Consider the following 17904-nt stretch of genomic DNA (forward strand, 5'->3'; position numbering starts at 1 on the left):
ATTTCAGTGTTTTAAATATTCAATGCTGTACGCATGCAGTTATACAGAAATGCATGTTATGTTTTTTCATATATATATATATATATATATATATATTAAATATATATATATATATATATTAAATATATTAAATTTTGAACATTTTAAATGAACCATTTACTGTCAAATATATTGGACACTGGGCAGCAAAGAGTTAGACGGAAACAAACACTCCTTGTTAGAGGAACAGAGAGTGAGAGGAAGAAGACACTCTCTGATTCAGAGCATTTCCTTGTACCCTAAAGCAGCAAGAGTTCTTTTGACAGGACAGCGAGCTGCAGATAATTCAGAACTGCGGGAGGCTTGTTTTGTAAGGACCTTGTACTCAACTGAGTGCCACAAAGAGGATGCTGTGCTTTTGATGGGATGGAATTTGTTGGTCTGTAGAATACAGTACACTGTTGAAGTAGAAGCAACAAGGAAGTAAAACATCTATTTCAACTTGAAAAACCTTAAATGACAACCCTTAAGCACCTCCCTGTAATTTCTAAAAGCAAAATGGACACATCCTGCCTTTTCCAGTTTGACTGCTAACCACATGCACACTACAGTACCTTTCTAAAGGGAGTAGTGCCAGCAGTCCAAAGAGCACAATCTCATAATGTTTTGGAAGAGCGCCCCCATGTCCCCTGCACTGTATTTGTAGTGCTTGGAATGTTTAAGATACAGAACAATGCTGATTAGCCCCTCCCCAGAGTTCGTTTCTTGTGTGTGTTTGTTTGAGGGCTGGCTTCACTTCTCTCTCTAGGGCAGGTAGATACAGTAGAAACCTTTTTTTTGTGGTGCTTTAGACAAATGGTCCTTCTGCAGTGACAGAACAAGACATCTAGCAACAGATGGTGGGAGTGAGTCCAAGCAGGCATTAAGATGAGGACAGGAATTGCAATAGTTAATTGTGTGTACATTTCTATATCTTGTTTTCATGTCAGTATTGGTTCCTTTCCTGTAGGATATAAGTGTGACACACAGATAGCCTCCATATACAATACTGTACCACCAGACTGTGTCCTTAGCACGTTTCATCAGGACAAGCGGTACTGCAGTATGTAGAACTCAAGTGTGACATACATACAGCACATATGGACACCTGCCTCCACTGTACAGTGTCACCCTTCAGGGATAATCCTGCACTAGAAAGGTGGAGCCCGAAACTGTGGCGCCATGAGCTCCCAGCTTTATCCCCTCCCACTGCTTTAGTTTTATAAGCTGGGAGCTGTGCAAGCACAATCTTCTGGTAAAGTTTGAAATCAACAGTAAAGCTGTAAAGTCTGTCTGAAACACTTTTCAGTTGCATTGGTTTGCGTCGTAATTGCTAGCCTGCTTTATGAATAAAAGATCAGTTTTAAAGGAAACCTTTGCAATTCTGTTCTGTACTCTGTGTGTTGCATGAATAAAAAAAAAAAAATAAATAAAAAAAACCTAACATCTGAAAATCATTCAGCTTTTTGGTTCAACATGCAATAGAAAATACGTACATGGTTCAACAATAACATGTTTTAAACTTCTTTTGATGAATGTATTGTTTTTGACATGTTCTTAAGGCGCGGCAGACAGCAGTTTGTCATGTTCTGAATGCTGATGAGTCAGTCATTTTTATGTGTGTAAATCGTCTAGTCGGTCTGTCACGAGCCAACCTGGGCTAAAGTAGGAAATCCAAACTTTTTATTTTATTGTTATGGATTTGTTCTATATGAAGATCAGAAATCTTGAGAATCCTAGATGATCAACTAGACTTGCTATGGGGGGAATAGGTGAAAATGCTATGCATCCTTGTGTGTGGGCATCTCTCTCTCTCTCTTGCTCTCTCTCTCTCTCTCTCTCTCTCTCGCTCTCTCTCTCTGTCTGTCTTGCTCTCGCTTTCGCTCTCTTGCTCTGTCTGTGTCTCTTTCTTTCTCTCTCTCTGGCTCTCTCGCTCCACACCCCTGGGTTTTCTTTACCGTTTCCTCTTTGTTTCTGGTGCTTTGTAGAACATTTGTTGTTCTGATGCATTTTTTAAATTCAATAAATGAACAGAAGAGAGGTCTGTTTTAAATAGATGAAAAGTCCACACAGGGAGTGGAACCAGTGCTAATTTAAGCATTGTCGAAACATTTTACCACATTGCTATTTGCATCCTGCACTGCGATTTTATGTTTGAATGAGGTCGATGGGCCATTCAGGAGAAAGTTTATCACTTAAGAATGACAAGGATTACCAACGTCTGACTTGAGTTTTTTTTTTCTTTTTTTAAATAGGCGAGTCTACATATCAATAGTATTACAAAACGAACCTATTAAAACAAACTGCATCAGCAATCTCTATACGGTAAAATGGCTCTGATTTATTCACAGAATAATAACCTTGCCTCATTGTAGTTCTGCACTGCAAATGCCACAGCATTACCCCCACCTGTTTAATACTGTATCAACTGCAGTAGTAGTTCATAGTGTGACTTCTGTACAGTAGTTGCCTTTTGAGCAACATTTTGGGTGGTTTGAAGGGTTTTCTTTAGCCCTAGATTACAGGAGTGACTCAAAGTTGAAGCCTAGAGCTCTAGGGTGTGTCTGGACTATCCCTGTGCACGAGTTACAAATGACTGTTTGCCCTGTCTGATAAGATGGCTGAGTTATACTGTAACATATACTGATGCATTCCAGTGTAGTCTATACCGTACAGCAGGAAACAAACCTTGTTTCTCAGGCTGGCGGGGATGCTTGATGCTTAATCTTGCTCCACAGGAGACATTTTGACGCTGCATGGAGCTGGTTTTGTTGAGCTCTATAAATAAAATGTGTAGCAGAAATCAGGTACTGTAGTTGCTGTAAGTGCCTTTTCCGGTAAAGCCAGACAAATATAATCCAATTTTAAAGGAAGGGATACCAATTACAGTACATTTGTATTCTTAATAGGAAAATTGCGTTGCGTTTTATATGGGATATGTTACATTGATTGGCTCAAAGATTTAGTTATAGGGCCATTTGTTTTTAGGGTTGCCTGTATTAAACAATTAAGCAGTGTAATGGGTAGAGTTGTGGCTCTAAAGTGTTATCTCTGGCAGTGCCCAACAGTTTAATGCAGTATTACAGTCAGTTCCAACTGTTGGTACATTCACCTTTTTTTAGTTTTAGTTTGAATACCCTCATTGCAGGATCTCTACTGTAAATCAAAGGCAGATAGACATTTTTTTAGTTTTGCCTTTGACTCCATTGAGAATACCTTGTCACCTGTAGCACTACTATGACTGGCTGTACTATAGGTCTATACTTCAAATGTAAGTCCTTGTCAACTCAGCCAGAGCTTCCCACCTCAAGATTTTGCTTATATTTTGTGTAGTGGAAGATACAGGTCAGGTATGAAACCAGGCCAAATATTAAATAAGCTCAATGAAGATTTTCTGAGACACACACCCTTTTTTTGGGGAGGTGGGGGTCATCATACTTGAACTATGTCTAATTTTGGAGTGATTTTGAGGATCTAAAAGCCCTATGAATGCTTCTGTACAGATAGACAGGTAGGTCTTCTGTAGAATTCATGCAAAGTAAGTACACTGCTTTAGTATTTCTGTGTTGCTGGGGGCCTTAATTGAAATATTGTCCAATGGTCAAATTCCTGGGTGATTTTAAGTGCATGTTCCTTCTAAAGTACAAGAGATATCACTTTCACATTGCTTAGGTGTACTCATTATTTAACTGACTTTCTGTATTCAGCTCTGCTACTGTCTAGCTGCTTTACTGTCTGATTTAATGACCCCACAAAAAGGCTTCAGGATGAAAGTATCGAAACTGACCTTTCGTGGGCTTATAGATGAGGATTTTAAGGATTTGTGCTAAAATAATTGTCTTGGTACTCTGTCTCTGTAACAGTTTAATAAATGTACAAACATGAACCTGCATTTGTTGTTTTGGGTTATATTGTACAATATTAGCAAATAGTTTGAGTTTAAACCAAGATAAACCATAAAACTTGTATAAATAAATAAATCCATAAAACTAAAACCATAAAATGTGTAGGGCCTATAATCTTTATATGCAAGTGGTTTGTCACGGGGCTACAGAGGTACTGTTGAACTCTTCTTTCTTCTTTGTTGCCATCTTTAAAAATTGATTCTTGCAAAGTTCTGAAACAAGCATTCTGTCAATTCGAAACCTCAAAATGGAGCGAGGTAACCAGTGGTGTACCACAGGGATCAGTATTAGGTCCTCTGCTAGTCCTAATCTACATTAATGATTTAGATTCTGGTATAGTAAGCAAACTCGTTAAATTTGCAGACAACACAAAAATAGGAGGAGTGGCAAACACTGTTGCAGCAGCAAAGGTCATTCAAAATGATCTAGACAGCATTCCGAACTGGGCAGACACATGGCAAATGACATTTAATAGAGAAAAGTGTAAAGTATTGCATGCAGGAAATAAAAATGTGCATTATAAATATCATTTGGGAGATACTGAAATTGAAGAAGGGAACTATGAAAAAGACCTAGGTTTATGTTGACTCAGAAATGTCTTCATCTAGACAATGTGGGGAAGCTATAAAAAAGGCTAACAAGATGCTCGGATATATTGTGAGAAGTGTTGAATATAAATCAAGGGAAGTAATGTTAAAACTTTACAATGCATTAGTAAGACTTCACCTAGAATATTGTGTTCAGTTCTGGTCACCTCATTACAAAAAGGATATTGCTGCTCTAGAAAGAGTGCAAAGAAGAGCAACCAGAATGATCCCGGGTTTAAAAGGCATATCGTATGCAGACAGGCTAAAAGAATTGAATCTATTCAGTCTTGAACAAAGAAGACTACGCGGCGATCTGATTCAAACATTCAAAATCCTAAAAGGTATAGACAATGTTGACCCAGGGGACTTCTTTGACCTGAAAAAAGAAACAAGGACCAGGGGTCACAAATGGAGATTAGATAAAGGGGCATTCAGAACAGAAAATAGGAAGCACTTTTTTTACACAGAGAATTGTGAGGGTCTGGAACCAACTCCCCAGTAATGTTGTTGAAGCTGACACCCTGGGATCCTTCAAGAAGCTGCTTGATGAGATTCTGGGATCAATAAGATACCAAAAACCAAACAATAAAGATGGGCTGAATGGCCTCCTCTCGTTTGTAAACTTTCTTATGTTCTTATGTTCTTAACTCCTGAAGTAGACTGATTTACAAAGTCAATTGTTTCACCACAAGTCCGTCAAACGCTCATTTATAAATCTTGAGGCAGGGATTTTCCTGGATTTTGGTTGATTTTGACATAGAATGACCCTATAGTATTCTGATTGGCCACCACTATGCTATGCAAACCACTAATTGGCTGAACAGAATATCAAGATTCAATGCAGTGTGTGTGACCAGGTTAGTTTGGTTTGCCATAAACTCTGCTTGTAGAGTACAGTTTGAATGGCTTGGGGCAGGAATGGACCACACTGCAATAAGTTAACTCAAACATTTGGTTTAGTGGACCACCTCCCAGTGTACAATATTTCTTTGGATATTCAAAACCAGAGGGCACGTGCACTGCAACAGAGTGGAGAATGCAGCCAGACCTTATTGGCAATGGTGAGTTTTCATATCTGGAGTCCTTCTCAGGCAGTGAGGAAATCTCTGCCATCCTTTGAAATGCTGTTCAGGAGAGTTCATTAATTATAAGCTGTCAGTGGGCAGCTTGCTGCAACTACTGCTTTACCCACAGAGACTTATTTGTAGGGAGATAAGGATGATTTCAGGAGTGCTTTTTTCTTTTCTTTTTTTTTTTTTTTTAAAGTCTTGAGGGTGGGGATGATGCTCAGAATTTTTTGTATTGTATTTCCAGCATTTAGAGTGAAGCCCCACCAGATACTAAATACAAAACGTTTGTGTTCCATGAGCAGTTGTGGATGATGGGGCTCCATTGAGAGCTTGGCTATTTGTGTAGCAAGCATCGACAGGCAAACCTGAATATGCCTCATTCTCTCCTTTAGGAATGCAGTTGGCTTTAGTGCTTTCACAGGACAGCCAATTGACATGCTGCAGAAGTGGGGCTTACCTTTCTGTACGTTCTGGTTGGAACATGATGTATTTGAAAGTGTCTTAACCGAAGTAAGAGTCAAGGCCATTGCATGCCAAAAGTGATCCTTCATTTATGGTCTGTTATCTGTAATGTTGTGCGTCAAGTTCATTGCATATTGTGTGTGTGATGCATTAATATGTGCTTCGCAGGTTTTGTCATTTCTTTATCCCAACTAGAATAGAAGGATGCCCAACTCCACAGCAGTGTCTTGCCGTTGTTTCTTTAAGTACTTGTCTGATTTCATATAGTTTGTTTGGCTACAGCCTATATGAGTTTGTCCAAACGCGTGTTGCGTCTTTGGATTACAGCTCCACAGTCATGTTGCTTGAAGTCAAGTGTCTACTGTGAATGTCCTTGGTAATTGTCATTTTTAAAGCACGTAAAAATGGATATAATTGAGATTTTTTTTTTATTCCAAAACCAAGACATTACTTGCATTTTACAGTAATTGTGGACTTGGTCTACTAAGTACAATAGGAATGCACAGGTTTGTTAAATAAATGTTTTTGATTTCATCTGTTAAAATCCGATAAAGATAGATGCAGTATGTAATGGACCTCCGCGGCTGAACTGGGAATTGAACCAATAATCTTATGAAGCTTAGTTGTAAAATATGAGGTAACGCACTCTAACAGAGTCTACAGATTTTTTTGTTCAGTCTGACAATTTTCCAGCTGTTGCATGAACAAAAGCACAAGCGTCTCACTTCACATAGTGTAAAGAAGAGTCCATGACCGACTGTGTAAAGTGATAGAGTACATGACTCTGAAGGGTTGTGGAAGCTGTGTGTCATTCTCTGCTGGCCTCTAAAACAGAAGGGAGGAGGCTGTGCTGTTTGTTCTGACCCCTGGAATTCACCCCCCTGGGAGGAAGTCCAGGGCTCTCCTTCCTACTGCCCTCAGAACAGCACACGAGATGTAAACTGTGCCTGCAGCGAAGGGAGCTGCAATATATAACTACAAGGATACAATTAAACAATGCACTTCTGTACCCTTAAATATCCGGACAGCCAGTGTACAATATTTCTGTGCTTTTCCTTTAATTCCTGTGGGTTGTGTTTAGTTTCATAAACATTTAAACTTTAAGAATAAACCTGTTTTTAAACATCAACATATTGGGAATATATGCATGTTTTATAAACAAATCTGACAACATAGGGACGGTCAGTATGTAGGGAATATGAAAGTACATTACACAATACACTACTGTATATACACTAAGGCTAAACCCTAGTGCTTAAGGCATTTATTTATTACATTTTTAAACTCTAAACTCCAGTATTAATACCCCTTGCCATTGGAAAACCTCCAACATGTTTCTGTACACACATTATTTATGATTGATTTATTTATTTTTTGTATATAGTGCGAGACAAGAAGGAAAGAGAGTGTAGTCCTGTGGAGCACAGGACTCCGTTCCCCAGAACGCCCCCCCCCCCCCCCCCAAGAGAAGCAGCGTCTCTCGCAGTAGAGAATTGTTCTACTGGCATGTTTATTCAAATGCCCTTCGTTCTTGATTTATAAACACACTCAGAACTTGGACAGCTTGAACTCTTTCACTCTAATATTATCTCCATGGCTGGGAATGGTTGCCTGACCTTCAAGAGAACAACTTGATTCTCTTGGTTTTCCAGTTTTAATGCCTTCCTTCCTAATGCTTGTTATTATTAGGTGTAGCTGTTCCTCAAGGATTTAATCCAGTGTACACACAAAAAATGTTGAGGCATTCTCACAGCTTATTGTTCATGTCTTGGGCCCTTTTATTTTCAGTGCTTATTTTTTTTAGACATGCACAAAATACTGTAAGAAATCCCTCACTTTTTAGGATAACTATTTCTTTTTTTTTTTTTTTTAGCAAACTGAGGTTCATTGAAACTTGTTTATTGTGCAATTTGCCACTTTACCAAATACATTTCTTTGGAAAGTTAGAACACAAGCTGTATTGATGTAGTTTGATACATTACATTTAGACTTTTGTGGTTAACAGAATTAGAGTAAGTTATCGTAATATAGTTAAAGAGAAAATTGAAAGATGAAGTAGCCTGCTCTCAAATGAGGACAATGGCACTTAATGGGTTAATGGGATTACCAGGCTAAGGCACCCGGGTACTGGTACAACAGGAAAGCAATTGAACTAAAAAATATCTTGAGCTAGTGTATCAAATTGTAATTATTAGATTAGATATACTGTGCAAGAATCTACATACTGTCATTTAGAATCTAAAAGAAGACTATTACAAATACAGTTTTCATTTAGATCTGAATTTTTGAGGCCAGCTTTGCAGTAAAGATTTAGGGGAGGCTTCAACAGCAGAAGTATTACCAGGTGCCTTTCTGTATGGCTAACCAAGCCAGGCAAGGAGGGTGTTACAGTAGATATCACTGACATCCAGCTTCCCTTTAATATCTGAGGGCTGTGTTTTCAGCTGTTCAAAAACAGACTGAAATGTATTACATTAGGCAGCTAAATAACTGTGACCTGTTTCAACATTAACAGATTTTAATGATGTTTCAAAAGAAGGTGAGGTTTTCTCTTTTTTTTTATAATTATTTCTTATATTTTTATTTTATTTATTTTTTAAATTTGGAATCGGCAATTATTTTTTCTCGTTTTCTCCCCAATTTGGAAAGCCCAATTTTTTTATTTCAACCCGGCTCACCTCTGCCACCCCTGCGCTGAATCAGGAGAGACGAAGACGGACACACGCGTCCTCTGAAACATGTGCTGTCAGCCGTCCACTTCTTTTCACTCTGCAGGCCCGCCATGCAGCCTACCTCAGAGCTACAGTGTCGGAGGACCACGCAGCTCTTGGCAACTTACAGGCAGACCCGCAGGTGCCCGACCAGTCTACAGGGGTCGCCGGTGCGCGGTGAGCCAAGGACACTGGCTGACCTAAGGGAGTCAGTGTTCGCACATCAACAATAAGCTGGTCCCTACACAAAGCTGGCCTGCATTTCAAGCCTCATCTTAAAGCACGTATGGGGTTTGTGAAAAAGCATGTAGATGATACTGCAGACGTGGTAAAAGGTTTTGTGGTCAGACGAGACAGAAATTTAACTTTTCGGTCTAAATTACAAGTGTTACATCTGGCGCAAGCCCAACACTGCACATCACCCAGTCAACACCATCCTAACTGTCAAGCATGGTGGTGGCGGCATCATGTTATGGGGATGCTTCTCTTCAGCAGGGACTGGGAAGCTTGTCAGGATAGAGGGGAGAATCCTTAGAGAAAACCTGTTTGAGTCAGCCAAGACTCTGAAACTGGGGAGGAAATTCACATTTCAGCAGGACAATGACCCGAAGCACAAAGCTAAAGCCACACTGGAGTGGTTGAACAAGAAGAGAATTAATGTTCTTGAGTGGCCCAGTCAAAGTCCTGACTTGAATCCAATCAAAGTTATGGCGAGACTTAAAGATTGTAGTCCATCGACGATCCCCAACAAACTTATCAGAACTGGAGCAATTTTCCTGTGGAGAATGGGCAAAAATGTCACCATCCTACTGTGTAAAGCTAGTACAGACCTATCCAAAAAGACTCATAGCAGTAATTGCTGTGTGATGCCTCATACTTTCTCTGATTTGAAGCTACTAAATTGAAATAATGGACAGCTCCATTCACTCGCCATAAAACAGACTTTTTAATCTGTGTCTTGCAGTACAGTAACATTATTATTATTATTATTATTATTATTATTATTATTATTATTATTATTTATTTCTTAGCAGACACCCTTATCCAGGGCGACTTAGTCGTAGACAAAAATACATTTCAAGAATCAGTACAAGTATTAATACAATTAAGAGCAAGATAAAATACAATCACTTCGGTTCTAGCAAGTACAAGTATATGACAAAATACGATTCAATAACAGAGCAGATAACAGTGTCAGTGATAGTTACATCAGGATATAATTAAGTACAAAATACTACAGATTAAATGACACTTGACAGATTACAGTACTCTAAAGTACAGGGTTAAATGCAGTAAAATAGGGCGCAGATAAGAGCAAGTAAAGTGCATTTAAGGAAGAGTGATAAGTGTCCAGATGGAAAAGAGGAGTTTCTACAGGTGCTGTCTGAAGGGGTGAGTCTTGAGGAGGTGCCGGAAGATGGTCAGGGACTGGGCAGTCCTGACATCTGTAGGTAGGTCATTCCACCACTGCGGGGCGAGGGTGGAGAAGGAGCGGGCTCTGGAGGCAGGGGGGCGTAGAGGAGGTAGAACCAGTCTTCTAGTGCAGGAGGAGCAGAGAGGTAGAGTGGGTGTGTAGGGAGAGATGAGGGTCTGGAGGTAACTGGGTGCAGTCTGGTTAAGGCATCTGTAGGCGAGTACAAGAGTCTTGAACTGGATGCGAGCGGTGATCGGGAGCCAGTGGAGTTGTGTGGGAGAAGCGAGACAGAGAGAACACCAGGCAAGCAGCGGAGTTCTGGATGAGCTGGAGCGGACGGGTGGCGGACGCAGGGAGGCCAGCCAGGAGGGAGTTGCAGTAGTCTAGGCGGGAGAGTACCAGGGCCTGGACCAGGAGCTGGGTGGTGTAGTTGGTGAGGAAGGGTCGGATATGAGGGAGATTTAACTTGGTGTGTACAGGTGTGAATACAGGTGCCCTTTTCATGGTCATTATCGGAAAAGACTAACGTGTTCCTCCTAAAACACTATCCGAAATACTTCTACAGCAAGTACCTACCCAGGGCTTAAACATGGGATTGGGAAGGATCCCAGCATAGATACGTGTTGATAATAGCTCTCTCTTGTACACGATTATTCACATACAGAAATCTGCCTAATGAAAGGAGCTGAATGGCCCGTTTCTGCTGTCGAACAATGTGCCAGTCACGTTGAAATTTATTTGTTAAAATATGAGAATTGGAGAACAAAAGGTATTGGAAACAAGAATGATTTTAATAAAACAAGCTGTAGACATATTTGCAGAAGAAATTACTCAAGTATCCAATTGGAACCTCTTGTGAAGCCAGATAATTGTGATGTAAAGACAGGTCTGCAGTGCTTACAGAGAAATAGCCATCATGTTCTCTCTCGTTACCTGAGCAACCGGCCTAGAAAAAAGCAGTGGCGCTTGAGTACATTTCTGACAGTGTTCTTCAGCATTCGAGTCCAGACCTTAGCGTAATGTGTGCTGTTCTTCAGGGGTAGTGCATGCAGCCTGTCTCCCTTTAGCTAGTTAGCCATTTTCATGCTCTCAAAGATGCTTTTAAAGTCTCTTCATTCATTAATCTAATTGAGACACTTTAGAAATGGATTTGCAAGAATTAGTCACCAGTTGCAGAAAGAACGAAGCATGCCTGCTAGAATTCTTCACAATGAGTGCCTATATTGAGTGAGTATTTGTGCAGTGTATTGTCATACCAAGATTCATAGATATAAATTGTGGGCAGTAATACACTTTATTAATAGTAATAGTTAATTATATTATACACAAATCCTTGCTATAATACATTTTGTATTTGACTGTGTATGATACAGCTGCATTATTACAGTAATGTAAGGCCATGTCTCATTGACTTTGGCCATTCCCTTCTTCCTGTTCAGATAAGATCAAACAATATGCATCCATATCTAGGAGTTCAAAGTATATGTTTGTATGGCTAGATCATTAATCTAATGGGTAAGCTTTGGTATTTATTTACTCCATTGCTTTTGACCATCATTTTGTAAACTGGTTAGGTTTGTCGCTGCTACCATATCCTATATTTTCTAACCCTATCACTTCTTCCGTCAGACGATTCCAGCATTCGGCAACAGAGAGGGGTTTTGATTCTTTCCAGTGACACAACATTATTTTCTTCGCCAATATGTTTGCTGAAAGAGTATTACCCTTTCTTTGTATTTAGGTAAATTCATGTTTAGATGCAAGTCCCAATATTAATAGAAATGATCTTTCTGGAATCTGTATTCTGTCATATTAGATACATTAATTCATTCATACATTTAAGCAACTGTAGGCAATTTAACAAGAAACGAAGACAGAAAATAGCATAACAGCCCCCTCTTCCTCCTCACAGTTCTCTTGCACTCTGTGCTGACAGTCTGCCTTGTAAAACGTGTTGGCTAAACGCTGGATTGTCTTTCTAGTTAGTTTATTTTGATATGTTTTTCAATAGCTTGTTTCTACCCACCCGTCTCCAATTGCTTTAGTGTTTGTGATGTTACAGTAAAGCATCCAGAAGAATATTGGCCAGATCTCTATGACCTCAATAGCAGATGGCTGCTACACCATGAGAGATCTCTAGAGGAATCTCCCTTCATTCCAAGAGGCTGTTGCCATGCACTGCATCTGTTACTTCTTATACGGGAGTGAAAAAAATGAAAAGTTCCCACTCGCAAGTATTTGAAATGCATTCAAAATCCCTAGTTTAACTGTCAATTTTCCATTTACTAGGGCAGGAATTGAAACATTTCAGTGCAATGTTGAAATGTGCTTTAGATCCGAGACCGTTAACATTTATACAGCAATGGCTACTTATGATAGGTGATGGTTTTTGCCGGTTTACCACATTCACCTATTGGTGCTCCTGTATGATTGTGGATAGGATAAGGTGTGAGTTCGGTTTGATTTTACTCAACTGTGGAAGGCGTTGTTTGTATTCAGTAACCAGGAAGAGCCCTAGAGGTGTGTGTTCAAGATCGAGACAGGATATCAGATATAGCACGTGCTAAAAATGAAGCCTTCAGTGAAAGTAAAATAAGTTAATTAAAATCTCAGCCTAAGATGTATAGAACAGGGGTGGCCAAAGTTGGCCCTTCCACTCCTGGTCTTTGTTACATCCCTGTTCTAAATTGTTTGATGGAACCAATTAAACCTCCATTCAGATCCTGAAGTAGTTAATTTATATCATGTTATCTGTTAAACCTGGAGTGGAGTGGCCCTCTGGGACTGTGATTGGTGACCCCTGGTATAGAATGATGTTTGAGATAAGGAACTGTTTCGAAAAGATGGTCGGTACTATAAAGAGGGGCATCACAAAAACACTTTGTAATCTTAAATTATGTGCCTATGGTTTTGATTTCCTCAATCTATACCCTACAGGGCAGTCAAAGCTTTTTTTTTTTTTAAAAGAGCATTTTAAGATTGCATCAACCTCTTGGCACAGGTGTCGGTGTCCATCCATCAACAGTCCAAAGCACCTTTGACCATTGTTCCATAGTCCAATTTCTGTGTTGTGCATATTTTAGCCTTTTAGTCTTGTTCCCATTTGTTAACAGAGGTACTCTTACTGCAGCACAAGTCCTGATTTCAAGTGTGACCTTTGTACTGTTGATTTTTATGTACAACGACACCTGTGCCTTCTGCCAGTTCTGTTGTCAATTCAACACTTCTTTTCTTTCTATTCCTTAAGAATATTATCTTCAAGTATTGCTCATTCTTGTTAGACAGCTTTTTGGGTCTTCCAAGCCTGGATTTGTCAATTACAGATGATGTTGGGGGCTCCCGAGTGGCGCATCCAGTAAAGGCGCTCCTTGCAAGATGTGCCCTATAGCCTGGAGATCGCTGGTTCGAATCCAGGCTATGTCACAGCTGACCGTGACCGAGAGTTCCTAGGGGGCGGCGCACAATTGGCTGAGCGCTGCCCGGGTAGGGAGGGCTTAGGTCGGCAGGGGAATCCACGGCTCACCGCGCATCAGCGACCCCTGTGGCCGATAGGGCGCCTGTGGCTCTGCAGCGGAGCCGCCAGATCTGTGTTGTCCTCCGGCACTATAGGTCTGGTAGCATTGCTGTGGATCTGCAGTGCGAAAAATGACGGCTTGGAAGGAGCACGTTTCGGAGGACGCGTGTTTCAGCCTCCGTTTCCTGAGTCGGCGGGGGGGGTTGCGAGCGGTGAGCCGGGGATACAGATAATAATTGGGCATGCTAAATTGGGGTGAAAACCGGGGTAAAAATAATTGGCGACGACTAAATATATTAAAAAAAAAAAAAAAAAAAAAAAAAAAATTACAGATGATGTTTCTCTGTACTTGTTGATTATGCTTCAGATATCACACCTTGAAAATCGAGTGATGCAAGCTATTTATCTCATTGTTTTTCCTTCTTTATGCAAGTCAAGGTTGTTATAATAGTAGAAAAAACTAGTGGAGGCTTTGATTAAATTGTTGATGCTCTTAATGCATCAGAGTAGGAAAATGCAACATGTCTTGCACAGCTGTGTGTGTGTGAGATATATATATATATATATATATATATATATATATATATATATAGGCTTATAGGTTCATAGAACCAACCTCTAGATACTTGGTAATCAGAATGTATATTTCAACTTTAGCAAGCATTAGTAAAAAGGAACTCTTCTCTGGTCACAATCTCTATGAATGAATGAATGTGCTCTTTTTGTTAGTTTGAAACATGCAATGCATGTAATCCTTGTATGCCTTTTCTTTTCAGGCACAAGACAAGCGGAAAGCCCTGGAGGAGACCAAAGCTTATACAACCCAGTCTCTTGCTAGCGTTGCTTACCAGATCAATGCCTTAGCCAACAATGTGCTGCAACTGCTGGACATCCAGGCGTCCCAGCTGCGGAGAATGGAATCTTCCATCAACCATATCTCCGAGGTACAGCAAGACCCATGTGTCTGTCATTTTCATAGATCACAGCTTGCAGAACTTAGCTTTATTTTAAACAAGAAACTATGCACACCAATCAACATGCTTTCAATACACCTGTATCTGCAATGCTAGTAAAATCAGTCTTGAAATTATTGTCTTTACATATGTGCTTTTATTTAAGAGGTACAGGCATTGTTGATATGACCTTCCTATCTTTAATAAGGAATTCACTTCTCAGTTAAGACAAAATATTAACACACACTCCCTTGATCAAAGGTATGTGAACCATACATACATGACTCCCCACCTTGCCCTTATTCTCTGTGCGACTGCATTCACACTACGATTTCTTAATCATCACCAAACCAGTTTTTTTTTTTTCCAGTTCTCAGGTGTATGTCCCTCCCTGACTCACTCTTGCGCTCTTCAGTAGCCATGGTAATCTATTAAAGGTAGCTAAAGGACAGGGCGGTCTTAAACAGCAGATGCATATCAATTGATGGCAACTGTCAGAGTCTGCTTTCTTGGGAGTCCTATTCTGTTGTGTGGGTTTTCTTTATTGTTCACCCAAGTTTCTTGTAATGAAGTTAGTATGAGAAAAAATAGCCGTCTTTTTTTCTGTGAGCCTTGTAAAAACATCATGCTGATAATGGTTTCTACAGTCTTGTAGAACATCAATTTTTTCCACATCGTGGAAATTGTAGATGACCTTTTAAAATAATATTTTGTTGTCTCCTTCCTGCCACCTCGTAAAACTGAGTGAGCAACAAGGTAGTCTATTCTCGCATGTTTTTTCATTTTTTTCAATGTGTGAAGAATCTTAATTATGTTGTACAACATTTTAAATACAGTATATGAAAATTAGACATTGACAAATACGTAACCAAGACATAAATGCAATATAAAGCTGTACTTTATTTTAACATGACAGATATTTAACGTTTTTAAATGATGATCGGTTCATGATAAAGATTTAAATAAAGAACACCAGTGCTGGCAGGTACTGTTAGACCCTAGAAGATGGACACTTGGAGGCACCCCAGAATCTAGTCTGGGCTTTGCATTTGTTGCAGTCTCAGCATGCAGCTACATTATTATTATTATTATTATTATTATTATTATTATTATTATTATTATTATTATTATTATTATTTATTTCTTAGCAGACGCCCTTGTCCAGGGCGACTTACAATCGTAAGCAAATACATTTCAAGTGTTAGAATACAAGTAATACAATAAGAGCAAGAAATACAATAACTTTTGTTCAAGTGTGACAAACCACAATTCAATAATACAGATAATAGTGATAGTTACATCAGGATATGATTAAATAGTGATAGTTACATCAGGATATGATTAAATACAAAATACTACAGGTTAAACACTTGGCAGATTACAGTATTCTGAAGTACAGGATTAAACTACATGTAAAAGAAAGTTTGGAAAATATACTTGTACAGTAGAGTATGTACAGTATAGTGAGCAGTAGGGAGGAGGACTGTGGTTTAGCTGGTGCAGTGATTCAGCACAGGAGCATGACTGGGGGGGGGGGGGGGGGGGGGGGGAGATTGCTTATTGAGTGCAAGGTCAGATTCTGGTGACCACTGAACAATGGTAGCTGACCACATGATGACCCTACTGCAGCAGGCAGATGACCCTATCCAGCCCAGCCTTTTCCTGGGTGTGTTTCTGTCGACTGCAGTGTGGACAAGGCACTTCAGGGGATTAAAAATAAGAAAAGATCAAAAATAAAGAACCAAATGGTAAATAAATGGCCAGTTGTAAAGTAAAACAAATGCAAACTTCTGAGAATAAAACCTGATTGAACTTGAGGACAGAGTAAATGGTCATGGCTTTCAAGTTTCTGCATAGTGGTATTGAAAAACAGAAAGGGTCATGGTTTGTTTTCATTAAGGTATGTTTTCCACCAGGGTAAGAAAAATAAATATATATATATATATATATATATATATATATATATATATATATATATATATATATATATATATATATATATTATATATAATATATATATTTTTAAAGCGTAAAATGTTTATTTTTTTAGTCAAAGAACTAACAAAATCTGCATTCATTCTCTCCCAAGCAGCAGCCCTGCACTTTTGATAACCAAGCAAGTGCACCATTCAAGTTAGCAGTAACAGCAAGAAGCATGAATGAAGTGTTGCAGTATCTACTGCTGGACATGAACTGGCTGCAAAAGACTGCAAACAATCCTAGCTTTGTGTGCCTGTTCAAGGGTCTTTGAGTGGGGAGCGGTTTTCTTTCTGATGCTTTAGCTTTTGAGTGACCGCTCATGAAGCAAAGCCAGAAGTAAAGACCTACTAGGCTTCAGCTAGCTCTGAGGAACCACAATCAATATAAACAGTAAACCGTTGTGATGCAAAGGTCGCTCTGTGTTACAGTGGGTACAGAGACTGTATAACTTCGCTTGGTCGTAGGCTTTTCTGCAGCAATCGCAGCTTGTCTGTTACAATATTTATTTGGGAACCTGCAAAGTCACTCTGGCTGAATCTTCTGGTGCATGTTTATTGTACAATGTGTGTGCCATGATAAAGATACATTATTACAATATTAATAGCAATAGTGGAGTAATAATGTGGAGTTTTAACCCATTATCCAGATCTACCCTGCAGATTCTCATCTTTTGATTCTCATTGACCCTGCTTTTTGCAACCCTGTGATTTTGCTACAGGGGATGTTTGACATGAGCGTTGAACCCTTTCTTAGATTAAAGGACCTGCAAATGATCCTTTGGAACGAGTGCTGCCTAAAAAGAAAAAAAAATGTTGTGGTTTATAACCCTGTATAGGCTGGTTGTGTTGTAGAATATACATATCTGTAAATTGGAGATTATGCTGGACTCTCCTACACACTGGTATAAATATAATATAAATATAATAGCATTACAATGAGAACTAAGGTTTAAAAAAACAATTTACCAAAGAAATATTAGTACATACTGACACTACAACAAGGGATTGCACAATACCTTAATAGATATTTAAGAGTATTGTTACCTAGCCTGGAAAGCAGTCACTTTCAGCGTTCTGTTACCTTGTGTTTCTCTGAGTGTCAGGGCCCCTGACCTAGATGGATAGATAAGGAGAACTGAGGGCTCCAGGTGCAGTCTTGTAGTTTCTTTGAATCTGAACGAGCAGGGATCAGAGGAGAGGGTATCCAGCGATCAGAGGGGCTCAGCAGATCCAAGGGTGCTCAGAGGGGCGGTCAGGGCTCAGAGGGGCGGTCAGGGCTCAGAGGGGCGGT

General features: G+C 39.6%; 1 protein-coding gene across 4 annotated transcripts in view; it reads left to right on the forward strand.

Annotated features, from left to right (window-relative positions):
• The window catches only part of LOC117394162 (abl interactor 1), a 48862-nt gene that overhangs the window by 4044 nt on the left and 26914 nt on the right, over positions 1 to 17904 (forward strand). For all 4 annotated transcript variants that reach the window (XM_033992191.3, XM_033992194.3, XM_033992192.3 and 1 more), the window contains exon 2: positions 14458 to 14625. In XM_033992191.3, the coding sequence (XP_033848082.1) occupies positions 14458 to 14625 (168 nt within the window). The remainder of the gene's footprint in view (positions 1 to 14457; positions 14626 to 17904) is intronic.

Source organism: Acipenser ruthenus, chromosome 3 (assembly GCF_902713425.1).
Source record: "Acipenser ruthenus chromosome 3, fAciRut3.2 maternal haplotype, whole genome shotgun sequence".
Lineage (NCBI taxonomy): Eukaryota > Metazoa > Chordata > Actinopteri > Acipenseriformes > Acipenseridae > Acipenser > Acipenser ruthenus.